At 46.8% G+C, this 26,024-nt stretch overlaps 10 protein-coding genes across 10 annotated transcripts; 5 read left to right on the forward strand and 5 right to left on the reverse strand.

Moving 5' to 3' along the window:
• Positions 1-61: 61 nt before the first annotated feature.
• PUMCH_004765 (uncharacterized protein) lies at positions 62-5,020 on the forward strand (the record flags this gene model as incomplete). The annotated part of the gene is made up of 1 exon (XM_063023686.1): positions 62-5,020. The coding sequence occupies one exon, from the start codon at positions 62-64 to the stop codon at positions 5,018-5,020; it is 4,959 nt and encodes a 1,652-aa protein (XP_062879756.1).
• Positions 5,021-5,120: 100 nt separating this feature from the next.
• On the reverse strand, positions 5,121-7,280 carry PUMCH_004766 (uncharacterized protein; the record flags this gene model as incomplete). The annotated part of the gene is made up of 1 exon (XM_063023687.1): positions 5,121-7,280. One exon carries the CDS (start codon positions 7,278-7,280, stop codon positions 5,121-5,123), a length of 2,160 nt encoding a protein of 719 aa, XP_062879757.1.
• A 1,879-nt stretch (positions 7,281-9,159) lies between these two features.
• PUMCH_004767 (uncharacterized protein) lies at positions 9,160-9,762 on the reverse strand (the record flags this gene model as incomplete). Its single annotated transcript, XM_063023688.1, has 1 exon — positions 9,160-9,762. One exon carries the CDS (start codon positions 9,760-9,762, stop codon positions 9,160-9,162), a length of 603 nt encoding a protein of 200 aa, XP_062879758.1.
• Positions 9,763-10,311: 549 nt separating this feature from the next.
• Positions 10,312-12,105, reverse strand: PUMCH_004768 (uncharacterized protein; the record flags this gene model as incomplete). The annotated part of the gene is made up of 1 exon (XM_063023689.1): positions 10,312-12,105. The coding sequence occupies one exon, from the start codon at positions 12,103-12,105 to the stop codon at positions 10,312-10,314; it is 1,794 nt and encodes a 597-aa protein (XP_062879759.1).
• Positions 12,106-12,192: 87 nt separating this feature from the next.
• Positions 12,193-12,654, reverse strand: PUMCH_004769 (uncharacterized protein; the record flags this gene model as incomplete). Its single annotated transcript, XM_063023690.1, has 1 exon — positions 12,193-12,654. The coding sequence occupies one exon, from the start codon at positions 12,652-12,654 to the stop codon at positions 12,193-12,195; it is 462 nt and encodes a 153-aa protein (XP_062879760.1).
• A 1,388-nt stretch (positions 12,655-14,042) lies between these two features.
• PUMCH_004770 (uncharacterized protein) lies at positions 14,043-15,290 on the forward strand (the record flags this gene model as incomplete). The annotated part of the gene is made up of 1 exon (XM_063023691.1): positions 14,043-15,290. The coding sequence occupies one exon, from the start codon at positions 14,043-14,045 to the stop codon at positions 15,288-15,290; it is 1,248 nt and encodes a 415-aa protein (XP_062879761.1).
• Positions 15,291-16,663: 1,373 nt separating this feature from the next.
• PUMCH_004771 (uncharacterized protein) lies at positions 16,664-18,784 on the forward strand (the record flags this gene model as incomplete). Its single annotated transcript, XM_063023692.1, has 1 exon — positions 16,664-18,784. One exon carries the CDS (start codon positions 16,664-16,666, stop codon positions 18,782-18,784), a length of 2,121 nt encoding a protein of 706 aa, XP_062879762.1.
• Positions 18,785-18,837: 53 nt separating this feature from the next.
• On the reverse strand, positions 18,838-21,918 carry PUMCH_004772 (uncharacterized protein; the record flags this gene model as incomplete). Its single annotated transcript, XM_063023693.1, has 1 exon — positions 18,838-21,918. The coding sequence occupies one exon, from the start codon at positions 21,916-21,918 to the stop codon at positions 18,838-18,840; it is 3,081 nt and encodes a 1,026-aa protein (XP_062879763.1).
• An 860-nt stretch (positions 21,919-22,778) lies between these two features.
• Positions 22,779-25,157, forward strand: PUMCH_004773 (uncharacterized protein; the record flags this gene model as incomplete). Its single annotated transcript, XM_063023694.1, has 1 exon — positions 22,779-25,157. The coding sequence occupies one exon, from the start codon at positions 22,779-22,781 to the stop codon at positions 25,155-25,157; it is 2,379 nt and encodes a 792-aa protein (XP_062879764.1).
• An 82-nt stretch (positions 25,158-25,239) lies between these two features.
• On the forward strand, positions 25,240-26,004 carry PUMCH_004774 (uncharacterized protein; the record flags this gene model as incomplete). Its single annotated transcript, XM_063023695.1, has 1 exon — positions 25,240-26,004. One exon carries the CDS (start codon positions 25,240-25,242, stop codon positions 26,002-26,004), a length of 765 nt encoding a protein of 254 aa, XP_062879765.1.
• Positions 26,005-26,024: the final 20 nt, after the last annotated feature.

Consider the following 26,024-nt stretch of genomic DNA (forward strand, 5'->3'; position numbering starts at 1 on the left):
ATTCGCCCAGCAAAACCAATACCGCCACATCCAACCATATCACCTATAGGCTCATAACCGCATGTCTCAGCCGCCGCCGGGATCATCTCAAGATGTTTCCCCACCAAACCAACCAAACGTGGGCACAGCCCAAGGACGACGCAAGCGAGGATTGTCGTTGCGGTCGCAGCTTTTGAACAAGAGCTTGGCGAGCGTTATGAACCCTTTCAGCGACCAGAAGGGTCGCTCGGGCCAGATCGAGATGGCCAATCTTCCCGAGATCAATGAACCGGGACAGAGTACAGCCGCCCAGACGGAGCTGGGGGCGGGTCTAAATAGTAGCATACAGTACAATGGCAGTAGGAGCCCGTCGCCGTATATAGATGATCAGAAAAACGGGCATGTGTCGACGTATACGCTTGAGTTGCCGGATGCGACCAGGTCCACCACCAGACTCACGGTCGGGTCCAATATGTCCAACATGTCCGGCCATACCAACGAGGGCTTGCCCAGAGGCCGCGCATCTGCATGGTCGCGGCGCGTTGCTGCGGGTGCAGATGGAGACGGGTCCTTCTCGCTGAAGATTCTGGGCTTTGTAGCGAAGGTCTTAGGAAGAGATACCGCCGTGAGCGACGGCTCGGGGCGCCAGATCCCCCTTTGCGTAAATAAACACAAGGCAAACGCCACGTTCGGCGCACAGTTCTACAGCGAGTCTGCCGATGCATACATCGACGAACGACACTCGCAGCCCTATTGCGACAACAGCATCACGTCGTCGAAATATACCGTGTACACGTTTTTGCCCAAACAGCTCCGCGCGCAGTTCTCCAAGTTGGCCAATTGCTACTTCATGGTGGTGGCTATCATGCAGCTCATCCCCTCGTGGTCTACCACGGGTAAATTCACCACCATCGTGCCTCTCTTGATTTTCATCTCTATATCTATGTTTCGTGAAGGTTTTGACGACTGGAAGAGACATGGCCACGATAAAGAAGAAAATAACAAGACCACACACGTCATTCGCGACGAGGAGAGCGAGCTGTCCATGTACGATGCTCACTCCGTCTCCACCATCATTACCGAAACCATGTCAGTGGGAGGTATTGGCGACGAGGAGCTGTTCAGTAGCTCTCTTCTTGGTTCGAACAATAACTTTCTGAACAAGGCGGTCATGGCGCAATACAACATGAGGGCTCAACTGGAGAAGTGGAAAGACGTCAAGGTGGGCGACATTTTGAAGATTGACAACGATGAGTGGATCCCGGCAGATATTGTGTTGATCGCCGTGGATAATGCGGGCCCAGAAGCATTTGTCGAAACCATGGCACTTGATGGAGAGACAAATTTGAAGCTGAAGTCGCCTCACCCTGAGGTCTCTAAATTAGCGACCAAAGCTGCGAATCTCAAAAATTTAGCATCTTTGTTCACCATAGAGGACCCAAATAATGACCTATACAACTTCAAGGGTCAGTTCTCACTCAATGGCCGTGACTATGCACTCACAAACGATAATATCGTCTACAGAGGAAGCACTCTTCGTAACACGAATTCTGTTTTGGGTTTGGTGGTGTTTACCGGTGAAGAAACCAAAATCAGAATGAACAATGTGAAGAACCCCAGAACAAAAGCTCCCAAACTCCAGAAAAACATCAATTACATCGTGATGTTTATGGTTGTGGTGGTTGTGACACTTGCTGCATTTTCATTCATGGCACAGCGTCTATTTTATAACAAAGAACACACCAAAATGTGGTATTTGTACAATGCAGATGCCACTCTTGCTGCCACGTTTATGGGATACATTATCATGTACAACACTTTGATTCCGTTGTCTCTCTATGTTACGATGGAACTTATCAAAGTGATGCAATTACTTTTCTTGCAATACGACATAGACATGTATCATGTCGAAACCAATACTCCTGCTGATGCAAAGACTGCAACCATCCTAGAGGAGTTGGGGCAAGTATCGTACATTTTCAGTGATAAGACAGGTACTTTAACTGAAAACAAAATGGTGTTTCGTAAATTTAGTGTTTGCGGCTCCAATTGGTTACATGATATTGATCTCATAGCAGAAGATAAATCAAGGCCCAAAGAATTATCGCGGCCCAGTGCAACACTGGTAAAGAGCCCAGTGCTTGGATCATCTGCAAGTACCTATTCCGTCGTTCGCGCTAGTATGGAGCTTGGCTCAGTGCCACAGAGCTCGAAATGGAAAGCTAGTGCCCAACCGCAAAAAGCTCAAGATGTTGCCAGCTCTCTTTATATTCTCCGGCATATCCAAACACATCCGAACACTTTGTTCTCGAAGAAGGTTACAATGTTCCTTTTGAGTATTGCATTGTGCCATACATGTCAGCCGCGCAATGAGCACACAAATATAAATCTGTCTTCATACACGTTGAACGAGTTTGAGGAAGAGATCAACTTAGAAGAAGATCATGATTCTAAGATCACATACCAAGCAGCATCTCCCGACGAATTAGCCCTCGTGCAAGCAGCTAAAGATTTGGGTTTCATTGTGACAGACAAGGAAAACAATCAAATGAAGATTAAAACCTTTCCTGACGGCTTCGGAGGTGCTTCAAAAACAGATACCTATCAAATTTTGGATGTGATCGAATTTACATCCAACAGAAAGCGGATGTCTATTGTTGTGAAATTCCCTGATTCGAGAATCGCCGTATTTTGCAAAGGAGCTGACAATGTTATTCTCGAACATTTGAAAAATTCAGCCATGGCTAAACAAAAAGCTAAGGAGATTGCGCTTAATTCAAGAGATCGTAAGGTACAAGAGGCCGAGATTGTCCTCCAAGCCAGGTACTCCGAAGATGTCAACCCAAGACCCTCCCTTGGAACATTGCGGTCTCACACTAGTATCGATTTGAGTCACATCAATGCGATTGACGGGAGTGCAACACGTGAAGATCAAGATTTGGCAGATGTAGCAGCCAAGGCAAAAAAGTCGTTGCAAATAACTCAAGCCAAACGGTACAGTATCGACGAAAACAATGATGGAGAGGAAGACCACGTTTTTGTGCCAAACGATAAGTTGCTTGTCAACGAGGAGTTTTTGCTCGAGAAGACTTTAGAACACATCGAGGAATTCTCGACAGAAGGTTTGCGTACATTGTTGTATTCTCACAAATGGATCACGTCTGACGAATATGAACAGTGGGCACAAGACTACAACGAAGCAAAAATCTCCCTTCAAGATCGTGCACAAAAGATCGAAGATGTTGGCGCTCGCCTCGAAAATGACTTCAATCTCCTCGGTGCAACTGCCATTGAAGATAAGTTACAAGAGGGTGTCAGTCAAGCCATCGAGAAGCTTCGTCGTGCTGGCATAAAGCTCTGGATGCTTACCGGAGACAAGAGAGAAACTGCCATCAATATCGGATACTCATGTAGACTCATCAAAGATTATTCCACTGTTGTTATTCTATCGATTGATGAGGGTCAGGAAACCATGGTAAGGAAAATTAACAAGACAAGCGAGGATTTAAAGGCAGGCCGCCTAGCCCACACTGTTGTCGTTATAGATGGAGCCACTCTTTCAGTCATAGAGAACGATCCCCTTCTACTTACCATTTTCATTGAGCTTTGTGTCCATGTTGATCTGACAATTTGTTGTCGTGCCTCACCTGCCCAGAAAGCACGTATGGTGAATTGTATTCGTGAGTACAACCCCAGAGAGGTCACTTTAGCCATTGGAGACGGTGCAAATGATATTGCAATGATCCAGAGTGCAGATATTGGAGTGGGAATAACAGGAAAGGAGGGATTTCAGGCAGCTAGATCCGCAGACTACTCTATCGCCCAATTCCGTTTTCTACTCAAGCTCTTGCTCGTCAATGGCCGTTATAATTACGTGCGTACCTCTAAGTTCGTCTTGTGCACGTTCTACAAGGAACTTCTTTTCTATTTGACCCAGTGCATCTACCAGCGGTACACGCTTTTCTCTGGCAGTTCGTTGTACGAGAGTTGGTCACTTTCAATGTTCAATACGCTTTTCACCTCTCTTTGTGTTATCTGCATTGGAATGTTCGAAAAGGATCTCCATCCAGCGACGCTCATAGCAGTTCCGGAATTATATGCAACAGGAAGGCTTTACAAAGCTTTCAACTTGAAGGTGTTCGTATACTGGATGGTTCTTGCTGCAATGCAGAGTGTTGGCGTCAGTTTTGTGGCGTTCTTTGCATGGGGGTTCACGGCCTTGAAAGACAACACAACTTTGCCTTTAGGCACAGCTGTGTTCTGGGCCCTTGTCACAGTAATTAACGCCAAGTCATTGTTTTTGGAGATGTCTAATGTCCAATGGCTCGCGTTCGCTGCATTTTTCATCTCGGTTTTGGGATACGGTCTCTGGAATGTACTCATCATGTTTCTCAGTCGTCCAAAGGAGAGGGCAATCTTTTATGTTGGCTGGGGCCTTACCGAGTTCGGTTCTGATTATACCTGGTGGGCCACGGTTTTCGTTCTTGTTACCGTGTTGATTGTCTTCGATCTCATGGTCAAAGGTGGTAAGATGGTGTTCTTCCCGAACGACACCGAGATATTCCAACTATACGAGCGCGACAGAGTGATGAGACGTATTTTCGAGCAGAACGCTTTGTATGAATTACAGCAAGGGTGGTTTTTCTCAAGAGACAAATCCACCACCTGCTCATTCTTTATCAATCAGTTCCGCAAAATTTTTGGAGGCGAGAAAACCGCGCAACTCTCTGAAGCTATTCAGGATGAAAACTTGGGTTCTGCGCTCTATCGTAAAAGAGCAGGAACGAACATCCTCCCAACAGAGCTTCCCCCAAGTGGAGATGGCTTTGCAATCAAAGATGGTGATTTCGAGTTCCCTCAAATGGATGGATATGAGATTCTACCAAGTGGAAAGAAGGTCAAGATTAAGAGTGATGGTATCATCAACAAATTAGGAAAAAGAATCGGCAGAAGAGAGGTTGACGATGACGTCGATGCCATTTTGGAACAAAGAATGAAGGATATGGACGAGGAACAGAACAATGATGGTGTGGCGCGATAATGCCGGACCGGAAAACAATTTAATTCTATTGGTGCATCATATAGTATCTAAGATTATGCATTTAAGTATTAATTATGAAAAGTAGTTTCAGAAAGTCGTCCTAGTTCTCGATGAACTTGAAGATGAAGGTAGCGAAGGTAGAAGCAGCAATCAAGAAACAAATTGTGTTTGGTCCGAAGCTGTCAGCATACTCAGTAGCCTTCTTCTCTCTGATGGCCAATGTTCTTCTGATGTACTTGTAAGAAGCGTAAGCCATGACGAACAAAGCAGACAAGAAGAAACCAATCGATGCAACCAAAGCAGACTGGTTACCATAGTTGATCAAAGTGGAAGCGGTAGCACCAAGGATCATACCGATAGACAACCAACTCAAGAAGGTTCTTTCCGCAGCAAAGTAGACCTTAGGCTCAATTCTGACAGGAACACAAATAGTCTTGCCCTTAGGAAGGCTGCTAGCGAAAGTTGTGTTCAAGTCGAAGTTTGTACCTGGCTTGATGGTGAAGGTTCTGTCGTCATTGAAATAGTGCAAGAACTTACCGTACAAGTCGGCGAAGAAGTCGGAAACAGGCGAGTTGCTGTTTCTTGGGGTGTAGTTGGATGGCAACAACAAAGGAGAGGTCTCCAAGTCTTCCTCCAATGGGTTGATGTCGTTGGAGAAGTGAACAGCAGAGTATCTGGTGTTGTAGCCCTCTTCACCGATGAGCTCTTCTTCGTCCATCTCTCCACCGGAAGATGAGGACTTGTTCTTGGCGTTTTGTCTGGAGATACCGTAGCTCTGCTCGAACTTTGGCTTTCTGATATCGACGTCCATTTGAGGGAACCAGAATGGCAACAAGTTGACTCTGTCAGTCAACAAAGTGGCACCACCATGGATGAACTTGGAGTACTTTGGAACAGCCTCCACAAGATGGGATTGAACCAAGTCACGCACCCATGCTGGAGGCTCTTGGCCCATCTGTGTTTGCAACTTGACTTCCAAAACAGCGTATGGGAATCTGCACACGTCCTTCTCGGGCAATTGCGAGAATGGGTAGTCGACACCGATGTCCATTCTTCTCCAGTTGCCGTGGCATCTGTCGTAGCCATCGAAGTTGTCCTCTCTGACCATAGTCAACTCAGTGTCCAAAGAAATACGGACTCTGGCGTCACCAGGCAACTGGAAGGCGGTTCTGTTGTAGAACGATCTCATGACCGGTCTGAACTTGTGCTTGAGCACGGAGTATTGAACCTCCTTGGCGAGAGCCTCCAAGTTGTCGATTTCCTTAGCAGACTTCTTGCCGTCCTTTCTCATCTTGTCGAAGGCCTGGGTGGCAGTGAACTCACCCTTCAAGAAGCTGTTGACCTTGTTTTCCTTCAAGGCAAATCTGGCCTTGACGGACTTCTCACCGGTCCAGTCCTCTCTGTGGGTCTTTCTCTCGACGAAGATCTGGTCGGACTTCATGCCACCGTACCATCTCAATCTGATGGCCTCGGCACCCTCGTCCTTTCTCAATCTGCCGTAGTACAACTCCATGTCCTTGTTGTCGAAGTAGATGGAGGTGATGGCGGAGTCCTCGGCCTCGAACTCCTTGTCGGCCTTGAACACCAACACCGGCAAGTGCTTCAAGATGATCAACTTCAACTCGGTGATGTTGTCGGGGTGCACCCAGTACTTGGTGGTCTGTCTGACGAAGTTCTGCTGCGAGCCACCGGCGGAGGAGTCACCCTTGACCGGGTTACCTCTGGTGCGGACCAAGTCGTACAACTTGGACAACTTGACGATCAACTTGTCGTAGTTGTCCTTGTAGAACGGCTTGGCGTTCAAGCGCACCTGGAACACGGGCTTCAACGCAAACTTGGTGGTCTTGTCGTGCTTCTTCAAGATCTTCTGGAACCCGGTGTAGTTGAGCCGGGTGAACTTGGCCAAGTCGTGCACGTCGGCAATGATGTCCGAGAGCTCCTCTTCCAACTCGTCGAAGTCCTGTTCCAGCGGCTTCTGCCCGTTTTGGGGGTTCTTCAATGCATCGACCACCTCATACACGTAGGCTTCTGCTTCTTTGATTCTACGATTGACCTCGGTGTTCTTGACCTTGGTGAACGAAAACACCTTGTCGAGCTCTGTCTCCAAGGCGGCCAAAAAGTCTTCCTCGTGCTCATTGGTCCATTCGTAGTCGTTGTCCTTGAGGGTCTTTTTGATCTGGTGCTTCAAGTCGTCGTAGTTGATGTAGTAGTAGGAGTAGTTTTTGATGAGCGCCTTTCTCAAGTGCTCGCCGAACTTCATCTTTGGTGCCGGGGACTTGGAATTGAAGAGGTTGACAGGAATGAGTTTGGTAGCTGGAGGTTAATAGATGGTGGGAAGCGAGCGCCTGCAGAAGAGAGTGTATTGGGAGCCACGTGCTGCGCAGATGAGGGATAGATAGTGGTGAATTGTGGTTAGGAGTGGTTGATAGGGGAGGGGAAGACTTTTTTTTTGGGGGATTGGGGTGGGGGAAAACGGCGGTATTTATGTTTTTCTGGTTTTGAGCACGGGCGCCCGTTTGTTCTGTTTTGTGGTCGATGGATGCTAGCTATCATGTCCTGCACCGGCGAGGGGGCTGCTGCAAATTGCAATCGCTGGACCTGCAGAGAGAAAGTTGATGGGATGGATTAATTAGGCGACAGATCCAGTGCGTATGGGGTGGAATTGTATGGGATTTTGGTGGTGGAAGTGAATTTGGACATGAGTGTGGATATGTTGTTGTGGAATTAGGTGTGGTTCAATTTTGGGACATTTTTGGGGTAAAATGGCGGTGACAGTCCATGCGGCTGATTGCAGTAGATAATGAGAAGAGAGATAATGAAGAAGAGAGATAATGAGAAGAGAGATAATAGAGAAGAGAGATAATAGAGAAGAGAGATAATGAAGAAGAGTTTGATAAAGAAGAGAGGGGTAATGAAGGAGAGGTTGATGAATGGTGTTTTTTTTTCTAAACAGGAGGCTGTAGATTTGGCTCAGGAAATTTCATAGTGACAAAATTCAACGAGTGCTTAAGGAATAAAGAACGTTTGTGAACATATATGGTATTCAAATTGATCACAATTGGACGCTTTATGAAACACAAGTTTCGACTCAGTCAGAATTTTCCGCTCGAATAGTGACCGAGTGACAGAATGGTCACAAGACCATCTGGCGTTCTGTTGGCTTTATTAGTTCAGGCACAATATGGATTCTAGAAACGATGATGCAATTCCAAAACATGGAGTGTGGAATATGAAACTTACTTCGAAAATTAGAATTGGAATTGGAAATCGAAACAGTTTGCGGTCATCATGCCCCATGGAACCACTGCTTGGCGCTTCCTCCAGTACTCCATTGATGTAACATTGTAATAGATTACGATGTCACATCTGATGAAATGAACCCTCGGTGACTTTTGTTTGTATCGAAATTTGTGAACCATTTGGAAATTCGCTCATTGAAAATCGTCATTGAAAATCGTCATTGAAAATCGTCATTGAAAATCGTCATTGAAAATCGTCATTGAAAATTGTCATTGAAAATCGTCATTGAAAATTGCCATTGAAAGTTGCCATTGAAAATCTTACATCATGAAATATTTGCTGAGAGGACTTCATTCAAGAGTATCTCTTGAATCTACACTTCACTGGAAACGTTACATTTTAGTCAATTATGTCTGACTATCATCCATCGATAATCTTACATAATGAATATTATCTGAGAGGACTCCACTATATCCACAGCAAACCGTCTTCTGAGAGTACATCACTGAAGACCTCACATAGCCAAGTAATCTAAATCGGTAAGAATCTCACATAGCGAGTTTATCTGAGATACCTCGTTTATATATCCTACACTCTAGTATCTACATTTTCAACTCATTGTGAGTAAACTTTTTGCAGCACCACTTGTATGATCTCACATTGTAGTGATTTTCCAGAGTTCAGAACAGTCACATACCAGTATCTTACTACACTGATTCCATTTACCTCAAATCACAATCCAAACTCCAAACTCCAAACTCCAAACTCCAAACTCCAAACTCCAAAGATCCACTCTAAACCACCCACACACACACACACACCCTAAACCTACACAACACCTACATTGACCCCAGTCGAATTCGTTAATGATGTATTCACACGCTTCTATACAAAGCAAATTAGTAACCAAACTCAGCCAACTTCTTAGCAACGTCGGACTCAGCGTTCTGCGCAGTAGCAGCAGCCAACTTCTTGGCAGCAGCAGCCTTCTTGGCGTAGTACTCAGCGGATCTCACCTTTCTCTTCTCCTCCAACTTGTCAACAATGTTCTCATACTTCCAACCAACAGCAGCAGACAACTTACCGACAGTGGTGTACTTTCTGCCGGGCTTCAATCTCAACACACGCAAGGCTTGTGGAACAACAACTCTCTTCTTCTTGTCGTATGGCGATGGGACACCCTCGAAAACCTTCAATCTCTCCAAAGCAGCCTTACCTCTGGCGGTCTTGTGAGGAATCATACCTCTGATGGCTTTGTACAACACTCTGGATGGAGCTCTGAAGTGGAAAGGACCCTTGGTTCTGTTGTATCTGGTGGCCTTTCTCAAGTAGTCGTGGAACTTCAACTTGTTTCTGAAGAACTCACCGGAGATGTTGAGAGCCTCACATCTGACCACGGTGATGTTTTGACCGTTCAACAATTGCTTGGCAACAATGGAGGCCAAACGACCCAACAAGTGGCCCTTTCCGTCGATGACGATAAGTGGTTGGAAATCAGACATGGTGTATAGTTGGGAGAAAGAGGAAGGGAGAATTTTTTATTCAGTTGGAGCTGTGGGTGTGCGGTGGGAGAGGAGGCACGGGTGCGCGGCATCGCGGCCGGACTGCAGACACTGATGGTTTTTTTCAGCAGTTGCAGTCACGTGTTGCATGAGGGCAGAAGCCCTAGCTTACCTCGGCTGTTGGCCCCCATATCAATTACAGTCACAATTACGAATTTGTAAAAAGAGAGGGTTCCATTTATTTGATGTATTTATTCTGAATGGAATACTGTCTTTCTTGAGTTCAAAATGTTGTGTTTAGGTGGAAACTCATGGTTCTACTATGACTACACCAAAACCAAGGTGAATGAATACAGTTCCTCTTGGAATATTATGAAATTGATCTTCACGTAGAACACCAATTAAAAGTATCATTTAAGAAATTCTACAACTACGAATATCCACACATTGCAACTTCTAAACCTTGGCGGCGCTAGTTTGCAGCCACCACCACACCAAAAACTCCTAAAGAAACTGAATGTGTATTGTAATATTAGTCTTTATTAATCCTTAAACCTGGATCTCTCTCTTCTTAATCAAGTCGTTGAGAATGGCAATGATGGCCTTCAAAGAAGACTCTCCAACATCGTTGTCAACACCACATCCCCATCTGTTGACCTTGTCGCCGGTGCTGTTCAAGTAAGACACCTCAATGTAGGTGGCAGCCTTGTCTTGGTTACCGGAGCCCAAGTTGTGCTCGTTGTAGTTGACAACCTCGAACATGATGCCAAAGTGCTTGGAAATGGCATCGATGAAGGCAGAAATTGGTCCGTTACCACGGCCGGAAATCTCAACAGGCTTGCCGTTGACACGCAACAAGGCGGAAATCTCACGCGAGTTGTTCTCGGACTTCTTGTTCTTGGTGCTGGTGTAGTCCTCCAAGGTGATGACGGACTTGCCGGTGTACATGTAGTGCTTCTTGAAGAGGTTGTTGATCTCCTCGGACTTCAACTCTCTGCCCAAGTTGTCGGCCTCGTGCTGAACAACCGAAGAGAACTCGACCTGCAATGTTCTAGGTAAGTCCAAGCCCAACGATCTCAAAATGATCCATGCTGCACCACCCTTACCGGACTGGGAGTTGACTCTGATGACGGCCTCGTAGTTTCTGCCAATGTCCTTAGGGTCCAAAGGCAAGTATGGCATCTTCCAGGCCTCGTCACCGGTGGCAGCTCTTTGCTCAGCCTTGGTGAAACCCTTCTTGATGGCATCTTGGTGGGAACCAGAGAAGGCGGAAACAACAAGAGATCCAGAGTATGGCGCTCTTGGGTGGGTAGGAATCTTGTTACATTTCTCGGAGATGGCAATGAGACCCTCAATGTCAGAGAAGTCCAACTCAGGCGAAACACCGTTGGTGTACATGTTCAAGGCGACGGTGATCAAGTCCACGTTACCGGTTCTCTCACCGTTACCGAAAAGACAGCCCTCGACTCTGTCAGCGCCAGCCATGACACCCAACTCGGCGGCGGCAACACCGCAGCCTCTGTCGTTGTGAGGGTGCACGGAGACACAGACCTTCTCTCTCTCGGAGATGTTTCTACAGAAGTACTCGATTTGGTCGGCGTAAATGTTAGGAGAAGCGACCTCGACGGTGGCAGGCAAGTTGAAGATGATGGGGTTCTCGACGGTTGGCTCCCAAGCCTTCTTGACAGCCTCGCAGATCTCGACAGCGAACTCAGATGGAGTGTCGGAGAAACACTCTGGCGAAAATTCAAGCGACCACTGGGTCTCCTGTCTCTTTGGGTCGTCCTTGGTCAAGGACTTGACCAACTTGGTGATCTCGGTGGCCTTGGCGACAGCCTCCTCCTTGGACATGTTGAAAACCACGTCTCTGAAGGTGTCGGAGGTGGCCAAGTAGATGTGGATGATGGCCTTCTTGGCGCCAATGACAGACTCCACGGTTCTTCTGACCAAGTGCTCTCTGGACTGGGTCAACACCTGGATGGCCACATCGTCGGGTGCAGTCTCGACGGCATAACGGGTGAAGTCAAAGTCGGTTTGCGAAGCGGAGGGGAACGAAACCTCGATCTCCTTGAATCCCACTTCGACCAACTTCTTGAAGTACTCCTTCTTTTCCGCGACCGACATCGGATCGGGCAACGCCTGGTTTCCGTCACGCAAATCGGTGGAAAGCCATCTGGGCGCCTTGGTGATGGCGTTGTTGGGCCACGTTCTGTCGGCGAGCTTAGGTCCCTTGAAGGCAGAGTATTTCTTGGAGGGATCTTTCAACATGTTCTTGTAAGGTTTGATGTTGTAGGCCACTTTCTGGGCGGCCTTTTCCAACAAGACCGCGGACTGTTTGAACATGGCGCGGCGGTGTTGTTTTACGGGAACTTGAGTGGTGTCAGACGACTTGAGAAAAGGTGGGACAGGTGTGGTATAAATACTAATTTTTCAGGGTGTCAATGCAGTATTAGCCATTGGCCAATATATGCGGGGTTGCACCACCACCACCAGGGTGGATTGGGGAGGAGGAAATCGGGGGTTTGGATTGGAGCTTGAGTGAATTTGGCGAGTTTGGTTTGGTGGTCTTTTTTTTTTTTTGGTTGTTCTAGCGGTTGTTTTGTGACATTTCCAGTACTTGGAGAGAACAAAATTGCCGCCACACATGGAAAAAGGAAAGTCCAGAGAAGCCCTGATCCGATGGCATCTCGCAGCAGAAGAAGAGGGTTTAATTTTTTTAGTTTTTGAATTTGAAAATGAGGAAAATTCCTTGAAAATTGGCGCGTGGGCCCTGGCCTTGTAATCGCATACGAGGCACCAGATCAGTTCCATGAATATGACGTGACTTCTGGAAACTGGAGACGGGGCTGGTGAAAACGGGCCGTGACCGGGGAAATGGAGCGGGAAACACATTTTTGAATTAAGGCGTGGAAATTCTTCATTTGCGTTTTGTTTTTGTTCGAAGATTGTTTGTCTTCTACAGTTTTGAAGTGTGGAATAGAACGTGTAGGAATGGTGACATGGGCAAAATTGTCGTGAATTTTGGGTCAGTTTTTTTACCCTTTGTGACGTTTGGCTGAAACTTGTTTCTTGATCAATTCTGGATTCAGTTGGCGCTGATCTGTATTACTTAATTGGACCGAGTCGTCCAATTTAGGCAAGAGGAATAATTGTATACCCGCAATTATTGACCATTATAGTATTTAATTTAATTTCTCAAGCTCTTATTGTGTGTATCAAGTGCTTATCTCACATGCTCCAATTTGAGTCCTAATCAACACACCTTATGGAGAATACTGAATTAGTGGTATTCTGTGAACATTCAATTTGTCGCGTGAAAATGTCTGTAATTGATTCGGCCCCGAAGGTGCGACAAAATTCTAGCAGAGAATGATTACGGGATACCTCTGATTTGCAGTGCCCTGTCAAGATTAACTCACTCGGTAATTTTCATATCCGCATTTTGTCACTTGGCGCCCATTTCAATTTCCAACAATTCTTTCACTTGAGAGAGCCTTTTCTCGCACAATCCTCTCCGAAGTACAAACATTTATTTTCATGCTCAAAAAAGGACTTAGACTTACAACACGAGCATGGAAATCGGCCAAAGCACCAAATGCTTCTGAAAAAATGAATTTGTTAAGTCACATAAAATTAACCTAGCAAGATCATTTCACTGCAAACCTAAACTATTGTCTGATGGCATTCACCAACCCAGATGCGCCATAGCTGAATCAACCAACAAGTTTAACAAGAGGGAGCCAATATTTCTACAGAAATATTCAAAAAACAAAAATTCTATTCAGCAAAATCTACCATTTCTATAAAATTGAATGCCGGCGGATCCGGGATCACAGCTTCAAGCGCCGACTTAAGTACAAACCATCACCAAGAAAGTCAAAAAAACAATCAAGACAAGTTCACAAAATTTGCACATTGAAGATATCAAAATATTTTCTCTAAATACTACAGGGAATAGACTGGAGACCAAATTTCACCACAATTCCCCTCTACTTTATACCCAGGTGACCGCTTACTCTATTAGGCCAGAGCACCCAACACTACAGGAATTATGCACCGCATCAAACGGCAGAAAACAAACACAAATTTTCAGGGAGTTGGGATGAAATAAGTCAGGCGCTCATTTTTCACATTTGCGACCATCGAGACCAATTTCTCCCTATCTAGTTTCCCCAGAATGGTCTGCGATGAGCATCCCATCGCGCCTGCACACAGCCACAATGGATAGTTGGAAATTTTGATGCTCGCTCTTCTCCATCTCCACCACTACTACACTCAAAATGGCCAAATCCACATCTAAATCATCTAAGCCAGCTAAGGTTGTGAAGAAGCAAGAGGTCGAGTCTGACTCCGACTCCTCCAGCTCTTCCAGCTCTTCCAGCTCTTCTTCCTCTGAGTCTTCTGACTCTGAATCCGAGGATGAGAAGCCAGTGAAGAAGCAAAAGAAGGAGGAGAAGAAGGCCGAGTCTTCTTCCTCTGACTCCGACTCCGACTCTTCTTCCTCTTCTGACTCTGAGTCCGATGAGGAGGAGGAGAAGAAGGAGTCCGCTAAGAAGGAAGAGTCTTCCGACTCTGACTCCAGCTCCTCCAGCGACTCCTCTGACTCCGAGGATGAGAAGAAGGACGACAAGAAGAAGGACGACTCCGACTCCGACTCTAGCTCTAGCTCTTCCAGCGATTCCGACTCTTCTGACTCCGACTCCTCTGACGATGAGGAGGAGACTGAGAAGTCTTCCAAGAGAAAGTCTGACGAGGCCGAGAAGGCCGAGGAGCCTGTTGCCAAGAAGCAAAAGGCCGAGGAGCCAGCTGTCGCCGAGGAGGGTGCTACCCTTTTCGTCGGTAGATTGTCATGGAACATCGACGACGACTGGTTGAAGTCCGAGTTCGAGCCAATTGGAGGTGTTGTCTCTGCCAGAGTCATGATGGAGAGAGCCACCGGTAAGTCTAGAGGTTACGGTTACGTTGACTTCTCCTCGAAGGCCGCTGCCGAGAAGGCTTTGGCTGAGTTGCAAGGTAAGGAGATCGACGGTAGACCAATTAACCTCGACATGTCCTCGAGCAAGCCTAAGCCATCCACCTCCAACGACAGAGCCAAGAAGTTCGGCGATGTTCCATCTGCTCCATCCGACACCTTGTTCGTTGGTAACTTGTCTTTCAACGCCGAGAGAGGAAAGTTGTACGACATCTTCGGTGAGTACGGCACCGTTGTTTCTTGCAGAATCCCAACCCACCCAGACACCCAACAACCAAAGGGTTTCGGATATGTTCAATTCTCCAGTGTTGACGAGGCCAAGGCTGCTTTGGAGGCCTTGAACGGTGAGTACTTGGACGGCAGAGCCTGTAGATTGGACTACTCTACCCCAAGAGACAACAACAGCCCAAGACCAAGCGGCGGCAGAGGCGGTTTCGGCGGTAGAGGTGGCGCTCGTGGCGGTTTCGGTGGCCGTGAGAGATCTGCTACTCCAACTCCAAGAGCCACTGGTGCCAACAGTGCTCCATTCAAGGGTACCAAGAAGACTTTCGACTAAGTCTGATGAAGTCCTAGCATTTTTGTATATTATTTAGTGCATGATATTATTTCCGTTTCGAACATATTTTTGTAGAATTTGGAAGAGAGGTTTTTCGAGGAAGTGGATGAATTACAGTATAGTCTACTGAGCAGTGTTCCTTGTGCTCTGTGCCCCAAGAGCTATTTTTTTTAAGAGCAAAGTTTGATAAAAATAAAGAATCTTATGTGTGTAATTTTAATTTACATTTTCTCGGTAGGAAATTTCCGTCGTTGCGGCTCAAGTCTTAGTCTATGATCCTCCTCCCTCATCAAATGAAACTACACACAAATTCATACATTCACACAAATGAGACAAAAATATATTTGGAGATTATCAAGATAGTGTCACCATTGCAGCGCTGCGGCTCGTGCTCAGCCGTACAACGGTGGAAGGATTTGGCTTGGCATCCAGCAAAAATAGCAGTGGCTGTGTGTAGGCGAGACAGGCGGAGAAGCCCAGAAAATACGAGAGCGAAACAAATATACGAGCCGTTGCGATGTTTACGAGCTCTAAATGTGTTGCAGCCGCCTCTCGTATCGCAGTCTATGATTTATATATGCCGTAATTGGAAGATGTGCTTTCTTGTGTAGAACACCCATATTCAAATTTATAGAGAACGCAATGGAGTGCAAAGAAAGCCAGTGGTTCAAACACGCCGGTCTCCCCTACAATATTCTTAACTTATAAAAGAATTTTCGCATCCATTTCCATTTCTCTCATCAATTTCTCAATTTCTCAATTTCCTAATCCATAGATTTACCCACAGATGGTAGCTATCTATTCCATCTAGAGCAGATATGATAGGCCACACTAGATCTACCAACACAATAAACGACCATCGCCAAACGCCAAAACCCGAAAGCCCAAACACTTTTTCTCTCCAAATTCTCCTTACCCGAAAAATACCCTATTTTCCCCAGCGGAATTTCCGCTCCCGCCCGAACCTTCCCCAAACTGCACACTCACTCGCGGCTTCTGTCAACTCCACCTTTTACTACTCCGAACTTCATTTCAGACCCGTGCTTTTTCCGTCCAACTTCCGCGACTTTTGGTGTGTGTAAACTGTTTCTGCCTGTGTCTGTGTTTGTGTGAGTGCATCTGTAACTCATTTCGAGCCGTTGGCGGATCCTCTTTCCCGCACCGTTCTTTTTATAGCGTCAGAACACATAGAGTCGTAGAACCGCAGGACTGCAGATCGGAAGAACCCAACGAGGCTGCGTGCTGCTGTTGTTTATATTCGTATAGTATCAATATTTCCCCTCGGTGGCATCTCTGGAGAGCACCGTCTACATCTATCTCGGAAGAACTAGGCCGCGGTTGGCCGCCACAAGAAACACAACCCCACGGTCCGCATGCGTCGAGCGGTGTCGAAATTGTTGCCGGGCAAAACCGCCAAGGGCCTCGACTCGTCGCTGTCGGTGAGCATCGACCACAGCTCGGTGGAAGACTTCTATATTCTGCTAGATAATCCGCACAAGTCCTGGCTCCCGGGCGAGGAGATCTCGGGCCAGGTGATCCTCATCAGTAAGAAGAACTTGGGCAACATTGTGATCACGTTCTCGCTCCTGGGCTACATCAAGATGAACGCCCTGCCGCACTCCAAGCTTCGGCCCATGAAGCAGGTTCTCTTCAATCACTCCATCAAGATCTATGGGCCTGACCTGGACCTGCCGACCCCGTCCAGCCTCGTAAACGGTTTGTATAAGGGTGAACATAGATTCCCGTTCGTTGTGAAGCTTCCCACTAAGCGAATCTTCACTAGTATCGACTTTGGGAAAGGTGCCATAATATACACGCTAAAGACGACGCTTCGCTCCGTCAATAGCGAGGAGGCGCCCCTGCCTGGCCAAAGTGTTCCCGAGCCCTCGATTTTCCGTCCTAGAGCCCTTTCTCGTCTCCACAATCCTTCCTTTACTCTGGAGAAACATATTAAAATCGTAGACCCTATTGATGTGGCCGAGCTACCGCCGCCGAAACCAAAGAGACTCATCATCAAAGACCCTCGGCGAGGCAAGCTTCGCAGAACGCAGTCTTCTACATCCACCATAAACACAGCCTCGACCATCAACTCCAAGAATTCAGACTTCGATCACTCCCACGCAACGGCCCATCCAAGCATCGGCTCCGCTTCGTCTTCCAACAACGTTGTGCCAATGGCCAACAGTGTGAACAGCCCGGGTGTCAGCCTGGGTTCCATGGTTCAAGCTCCATCCGATAGGCCAGGCTCGATCCTGGTCACCATGGAATTAGGCCAAAGAGGCTTTCTTCGAGGTGAACTAATACCTGTCAAGCTCACAATCAGCCATTTGAAACAGGTCCAAGACTCCAGGGGTATAATTGTGACTTTGGTGCGTGTGTGTAGAATTGACCATGGTCCTGAAAGCTACTTTGAATCGTTCCGGAAAGACCTCCAACAGCTGGTCATCCCGTTATTTGTTGATCCTGTCACCTTTTCTCTGGAAATAAATACCAGTTTGAGAGTCCCTGCAGATGCATTCCCGACGATTACAGGTTGTCCAATGGTGTCTTTCCAGTACTTCGTTGAAGTCATGCTCAATTTGTCTGGAAAGCCATTTGCAATGGATGGTGCTGGTCCTGTTGCAAACTTAGTGGCTCACGATGATAACAGCCCTTCACTTTCTCCCTCGGGTGGAACCAGCTACAATTTCCAAGTGGGCCAAGATAGGTCTGATTTCATCAACACGGACAAATTCAAACGTCTGAAGAAGTTTTTGCAATTGACTACAGAGGTCATTATTGGTACTCACAGACTGGAGAAGCACAATGCCATAGTGTCCACTCCAGAGAATGTACCCATTGTTCAAGAGCAGAGCATGTCCCTGGGATCCACACCGACCTCTCAAATACAGCAGAATTATACCAGACCGCAAAATCACATTAATTCTGTTCCCGAGCTCGCCGAGCTAACAAACTATCCTATTCCTCCGTACTTAGAGTCACCTCATGAAGAGGGACCTTCAGCGCCCAATTACTTCTCTGAAATGACCGCAATGCCAATGCCAATGCCTGATCTCAATCATTTGTCTGAAAAGGACCGTATGCGGCAGCATGAGGCTGGTCTTCTTCCTTCGGAACCCATATTTGACTCCGAAGATGAGGAGACAATCAGCCCCTTGAACCATGGTATTCTTGATGAGATGACCGCAGGCGAAGCGTTGCAGTCTGCCACTGACAATCATGAACCGCATGATTTGAATCGTAACAGTCATAATCTTACTCCTGTCGGTCAAGGTGCATCACATCGCCTTCACAACGAGGAGATCGACTTATACGATGCTCCAGCCGTACAAGGAGCCAATCCAGATGGCTTCGGAGAAGGAGCCGTGAAGGACTTCGTGCCGAACTATGATGCAGCTGCAAATGACCGCCTTGTGGCTGTTGGTGGCAACGAAGCTGACCTGTCTACCGCTGGGACGAGAGTAGGTCCAGCTACATCCATTCCTGGAGAATGATCACAGTAAGTGTATATTGATTGTACATTAGTTATTATAGAAACAACAGTCATCTAGCTTTGATTCTTGGCCATGTAGAGCTCCTTCTTCAAAGTAGAAACTTGGCTCGCCAAGTTCTCGTTTTCGTTTTTCATCACGAATATCTCGGCCTCCATTTCCTTCATCTTCATATTGAAGTGAGCGGCTACTCCATTGTGAACATCTTGGTTGTTGAAGTCTTCTGCGCCAGCGCTGTCATTGTCGGCGCTCTTTGGACCTGACTTCGTATACAATTTCAATTCGTCGATCTCTTTCAGCAATTTTTCGATGGTCGTTTTCTTGAGCTGCAACTCATCTCTGGTCAAGTCAAGAGCATCGCCTGTTCTCTTGGCGGCTTGCATTGCGTCTCTATAGTTTGTCTCGAACACCTTCAAGGAGGCAGCAGTGGTGGCCAACTCACCTTGTAATTCCTCGACCTCGGAGGCGGAAAGCTTCTGCTGTGAGTCTACCATAGCAGACAACTCTTCCACCTGCTTCTGAAGCTGAGATACAACCTCGTTATCGCTGATCTCTCTTGTGTTGGCAGAGTTGCGCAGAGACGAAACTTGCCATAAGGAAACAAGATCACTCAATTTGGTGGAAAGCTGGCCGGAAAAATCTTTTCTAGGAGAACCCTCTCCAAGCTCGTCTTCGTCGTCCTCTTCGTCGCTCACATCTAGAGGAGCGTTGAGAACCTTGTAGTTGTCAAATTGCATTTGCAAATCCTCCTTCTCATGTTTCAAGGTGGCGATTTGTTCGAGAAGAACCAGCTCCAGCTTGATTTGAGTTGTTAAGAAGCCGATCCGCTCTTCTTGCGCCTTGATGATCTTTTGCAACGAGGAAAGCTCCTCGATTTGGTTATTCATGAAAGGCTCAAACCGGGCCTGCTTCTCCTTCAAATTCAGGTTTTCATAAGTGACATGTGTCAATTGGTTTTGCAAGTCTAGAGAGAGGAGCTTGAATCTCGTGAGCTCTGTGATGCCTTTTACAGGAAGAGTATCGGAAGCGGTGCTAGTATTCAAAGCTTCTGGACCCAAAGCCGTTTTGAGTTCCAAAAGAAGCGCTTCTTGGTCTTTGATCTGTTTTTCTCTCTCAGATAATTCCTTGTCGTGGACAGCCTCGAGGTTGGCAGCTTCAGTCCTTGAGTTGCTTATTTGCATCTTCAAATCGGCGATTTCCAGCTGGCTTCTTTCATTCTCCTCGGATTTTTCTGCTTCCAAGTGCTCGACTTTGTTCTTCAAGTCATTGATGAGGCTCTGCAACTCGTTCATTTTTTCGGAACTATCAGAAGAGACTCTGTCCTTAATTTCTCCGTTAGAGTACATAGCTTTGCTTTTGTGAGATACTATGGGCACGGGTTCCGTCTCCTCGTAAGCGGCATCCGAGAGATGTGCAAAATCTCTGGTAAGAATGGGGGTATCGTTGTTGGCGGCTCTTCTAAAATCAGGAGTGTCGTCCAAATCATCTTGCAAAGGAGAGAGTCTGTCTTCACGATACTTTCCATGTGAAAAGGGCTCTTCAGCGTTGGATTGATCATCAAGATTGACTTGAGCGCTCACGGCGCTTGAGGGTACTTCCACAAACTTGTCATCGTATCCGTTGTCTTCGAATTTCTGCGCCTTGGAATCGACTTTGGGGTCAAGCGAGCGCGCAAGATGGTCCAACGATCCATTGGGAGTCTTGTAGTCATCTAGGTTGTTGCTGAGGCTACGGCGGTGACGAGTATAAGCGTCCTCCGAAGGCAGAGGCGAAGCAGCTCTACGGCTGACAAGACCAGCAGCTCCGCCCGCGGAGGCTGCTCTCTTTTGAGGACGCAGGGTGTTCATATAGTGGTTGGCGGTGGTCAAGTCCAACTCGTAGATCATGGTGCCCGCATCTTGGCCATTGCTCTCCTCGTACGTCTCGTAGTCGTTTCTGGAAGGATTTACGTAGTCATTTTTGTCGCCGCCCATGACTATAAGCTTGTTTAATTTGGGAATGAAACTCATGGTGTGGCCGCAACGGGCGCCGGGACCGTCTTTTTCCAACTCTTTGCTGAGCTTCGACCACGAGAAACTCTTGAGATCTAATGCATACAAGGTGTCGTAGATTGTGCCCGAGAAGTCGTTTCCGCCGTAGACATATAAAATGTCAGAGACGATACAGGCGGAGTGTTCGTTGACTGGCTTTGGAAGATCGCCCGATGTCTGTATTTGCAGCCACTTGTTGACCAATGTGTCAAAGCACCACAAGTCATTGGAGACCTTCTCGTTATTGTAAATACCTCCAAAAATGTAAACTTTGTGTTTGTGTACACACATGGTGTGGTTGGTCAAAGGCGGAGGCTTGGAGTTATTGAGGGGCTCTACGATCTCCCATCTGGCCTTGGGCAGCTTGAATGAGTTCAACTCAAAGTAGTACATGTCGTTGTAGACGTCGTTCTCCAACTGGCCGCCAAAGAGATACAATCTGGAGCTGGAAGTGTTCATCAGCACCACACCGATCAGGTGGCCATATCTTCCCTTTGGCTTGTTCAAAATGTGCAGTGGAACCGTGTACTTGCAGTTGTTGATGTTGAACATATAGAAGTTGTCATCGGGGAATCCCTGGTAGTCTGTGTCTACAGTGTCTCCACCATAAATGATATAGGCATTTCCGCAGAGAATCGAGGAATGGCCGACTCTAGCCGGAGGATTGTTGTTGTTCGTGACCTCGACGTGCTGGGCCACAAAGCCATCGATCGAGACCCCCAGAGGGGAGATTTGAGGCACTATCTTCCATGTGTCGCCAAATACAGAACCGTCTTTCAAGCCGCCCATGACGAAAATCTCGTTTTTCTCCAGCGACACGGACAGCGCCAGGTGGCGGTATCTTGGAAATGGCGTCGTGAAAAGCTTGTGCCGTTTCCAGGGTACCGCTTCAATGGGAAAGTTGGGTTTTGGCTCAAACTCATTTTCCACCTCACCGAGATGGGTATTTTCGCCGGCGTCTTCGCCCAAAGAATCCGGAGGCGTGCGAACAGGCGGCTGCGACAGAAACGAGGGTCTTCGAAGATATGCCACGTCGTCGATGACGTATTCATTGACGGGTTCGGCTGGCTTCTTCTTCTTGCCGAATTTGAACTTGGTGATGGTCATCTTTGAATTGTGAAGAAGAATAAATTATTGACAGAAATGCGTCGTGGCGGGCAGTTTTTGAGGGGACAGGCCAATTTATATGGGAACTGACGGTGGATGAAACAAATGTGGAGAGGACGAAAATGGCTGCAACGGAGGACCTGTGTATACGGCCGTTTTCCTGTTTGGGCGTTCCCATTTATCCCGATGGGGCAACTTGTCCTGTACATGTCCTGATCTATCAACCTAAATAGGCAATGTATCGGATTAGCTCTAGAGCTGCAAAATCACCTTAAGGAGTAATGGTCTGGGGGAACGAGAACTACTTTCAGCGGGAGTGGTTCTGCTTGAGATATGTGTGTCTGTGTATTGTATGTGTGGGAAATTCATACCGGGTCTAATGATGTCTAGTGTTGTGACAATGGCTTGGATTGAGAGGAGACATTTAATTGTCAGGAAAAGGGAATTTGGACATTTTCACTTCACAAAATCTCTCATACTCTGTGCTCTTTTTTGATTCGTTTGCTTGGTAGTCAAGGCGATCCTTGAGTCTGTCTAGTCACTGTATTTGTGTAGATCGTATGAAAACCAGAAATTTTTGTGAATTCTAATTCAATTCTTTTTAAATTTGAATCTCACTGTTTTCTTCCATCTTTCGTATTCTTTGCACTCAGAAAATTGCCAGATCATGTACCAACTATTCACTACCAAAAGAACCAATACTTCAGTCTAAACACAACATATGCGCGCCAAATTGGACAAACAAATCGAAAATTCCAATTCGAAATATTCAGTTTCAACCCTCTCCAACCCAATTTTTTTACATCCTATGTTTACATTTCGTACCCCAGACTATTCCCCCCAACAACTACTATTAATCCATGACTTTTGTCCACGATCCGGAGGTCCAGCTCCCGCAATTGTTCCCAGATGAAGACTCCTTCGGCAACATCGCGGCTGTGCTCGAACATATCAAAAAAAGCAAGATTGCGCTGGCCAATCGCATTCAACGTTGTTTGGCACAATACCAACCAAAAGTAGACGTAGAACAGGATCTTTCGCGGCTAGCGACGGCCCATGGACAGTTAGTGGTGCGTGCTGATGAAACGCAGCAGCAAATCACACATGTGACGCTGCGGATCCAGAAATTGGACAGGGTGAAGCAAAACTTGGTCTTATCCATGAAAGTCCTCAAAAGGCTCCAGATGCTCGTCACCGCGTACAATTCGCTCAACGAGGTGGTGCACACGCATGACTATGAGCAGATCTACCAGTATCTTGGCGCTGTTCATGAGCTCATGAAGTATTTCAAGTCGTATAAGTCCATCGATGAAATCGCGACATTGCACCAGAAAATCCACCAGACACAGAACAAATTGGTAGACGACGTGTTCATAGACTTTGAGGATTCCTTCACCAATAACTTTACGAACTCCAAGCTCCGATATGGATGCGAGGTGCTTGAGTTGGTGGACGCCAAATACAAAGACAAGCTTCTTACATGGTTCTACAATCTCCAGCTCAAGGAGATCCTGTCGATCTTCTCTGCGTCTGGGGAGGCTGGAAGCTTGGAGAATTTGGCCCGTAGGTATATATTTTTCACCAATATTCTCTCCAACATTCGCTCAAACTACTTGCTGATCTTCCCTGAGAGGTGGGGCGTGGACTTGGAGCTTGCCAAGCTCTTTTGCGTGAAGACGGGGCAAGATATCTCGTCCCTTTTGAGCGTCAAAAATACTAGTTCTTGCGCAATTTTACTCGATGCGTTGACTAGAACACTAGCCTTTGAAAAGCAACTCAACGAGACATTCGGCACAGACCTGTTTACGAAAATCATCCTGCGACTGTTCGAGCCTTTCTTGCAGGTCTGGGTCGACGAGCAGGACTCACTCATCAAGGCCAAGTTCACAGAGTTTTACAGTCAACCAAAGATCCCGAGCGAAATCCAAGGCCCATCCACGATCAATGAATTGCTCGATGTTCTCCGAGTGAACGCCGTTCCTAATTTTGCACCTTCTTCTGTGGAATTGTTCAAATTATTCCAGAAATCGTTGCAGCAAACTGTGTCCGTATCGACAGGAAAGACTTTGTTCGACTTGCATTTCGTTGTCAAGAAATACCTCTCGGAATTTTTGGGAAACATATTGGTCCCTGTCCTCCAGTCAGCCTTGGATCATCCAAAAGGCGTTGAGCCAATCAAGTATCTTACTATGCTCTTCAATACCGCTGACTATATGATAAAGAACACGGACGATTTCCAGGAGAAGATGGTCAAGACGATCGAAGAGCCTTACAAGGACCGCATAAGCTTTGATTCCGAAAAAGATCTATTTTATGACTTGATCAATAAGTCCATTCGTTCATTAGTGCAGAAGGTATGCGCCGATCTCGATTTCCTGTGGAAGCAATTCGAAAATAACGGGTGGGACTCAATCGAAGCAGTGTCCGATACCTCTTCCTACATGGATGACTTTATTAAAACGTTGAGGGAGGGCCACAAGGTCATTTGTCCTCTTATCATTCGTGAGAGTTACGTCAGAAACTACGCAGACAAACTCATAGAGATGATCGTGTCCGGCTTCATGGGCAGAATCGCGGGTCTCAAGGCCTTGAGCATTATTGCGATTGAGCAGATCCTCTTTGATGTTTCTGCGCTCAAAAAGTTCATGACAACGATTCCCCTGTACTCGGATCCCAACTTTGACGATTCGAAGCCGTTGGAAACGAGTGTTTCGCAGAAGGTGTACGTCAGACATCTCAATGCTCAGTTCACGAAGCTCGAGACGCTCTTAAATTTGTTGTTGACTCCGATTTTACCGGTGGACAACGTGGTCGAACGGTACATGGTTCTTGTCGGAGACAAATCTGTGAACAACTTCAAGAAATTCCTCATACTCAAGAACATCCAGGCATCGGAGATGCCAAAGTACGTCGAGAACTTCAAGTTGCAAATTACTCTTCCCAACTCCCTCACAGACGAGAGCTCAATCATGACGGACCTCATCGTTCAGACCGCCGACGGTTCCATGATGCACCCCTCCTCCCAGCCCAAACCTGACGTCAGTCACTTGAGGGAACTTGCCAGTAGCCGCTCGCCCGAGCCCAATCTCCCAGATTTTTTGAAGACAAACACCGCCAAACTCCAGTCCATCAACTTCAACAATGCGCTCCGGGAGTTCTCCATCAACGGTGAAAATCACGTCAACAAATTGAACGAGAACTTCAAGAATTTTGGCAAGTTTTTCCGAAAGGACGATTGAGTTTTGGTGCTCTTTTTCTTTTTTTGCAGCCCATTACGTATCTTCCCTGCATCTGAGACTTTCCATTTCTGGTCTAAGTGATATGGCTCTTCTAATTAAAATATGCGGTTTGCGCACGGCGGAGGCCGCCAACCAGGCAATCGAGGCCGGAGCAGATCTCCTCGGCGTAATTATGGTACCTGGACGGAAAAGAACGGTGGCTCTAGACGTTGCGGCGGAGATTTCGAAGCTCGCTCAAAATAAAAGAAAGGCCTTGGGCCGTCAATTCCAGAGCGTAAACGAGATTCTTAATCATATCAACAGCTTAAAATTCGACTCTCATAGGGCTTATTTCCAGAAATTCAAGGTCTTGGTTGAAGAGAACGGACCGTTTTTGGTAGGTGTCTTCAGAAACCAGAACATCGAAGATGTGTTCAAATTGGCCAATCAGGCCAGCGTAGATTTCATACAGCTTCATGGTAGCGAGGATGTGAGCGAGTATCTAGCCAGAAATGATGGGCTCAAGTACGGAATAATCAAGAGATATGTGATCCCAGACCACACCGAACAAATGAAGGAATTTTTCCCAAAGGTCTTGGAATCTACACACCAAGGGTTTGGGTTCCCATTGCTAGACTCTGAGCTCGGCGGCGAGGGCCAGACTATCGATTGGACACTCATCAATGACTTGGACGGAGACTTCATGCTCGCCGGTGGTTTGAACGCAGAAAACCTCAGTGAAACAAAACCCTTCTTGAAGAACGTGTTTGGATTCGACGTCAGCGGTGGTGTCGAGAATGAAAATGGTGACAAAGACTTGGACAAGATCTCCAGGTTTGTAGCAAACGGTAAGCAGGTTCTTACATAACAATACAAAAAACAAACGGC

Source organism: Australozyma saopauloensis, chromosome 6, assembly GCF_035610405.1.
Source record: "Australozyma saopauloensis chromosome 6, complete sequence".
In the NCBI taxonomy this organism is placed as follows: domain Eukaryota; kingdom Fungi; phylum Ascomycota; class Pichiomycetes; order Serinales; family Metschnikowiaceae; genus Australozyma; species Australozyma saopauloensis.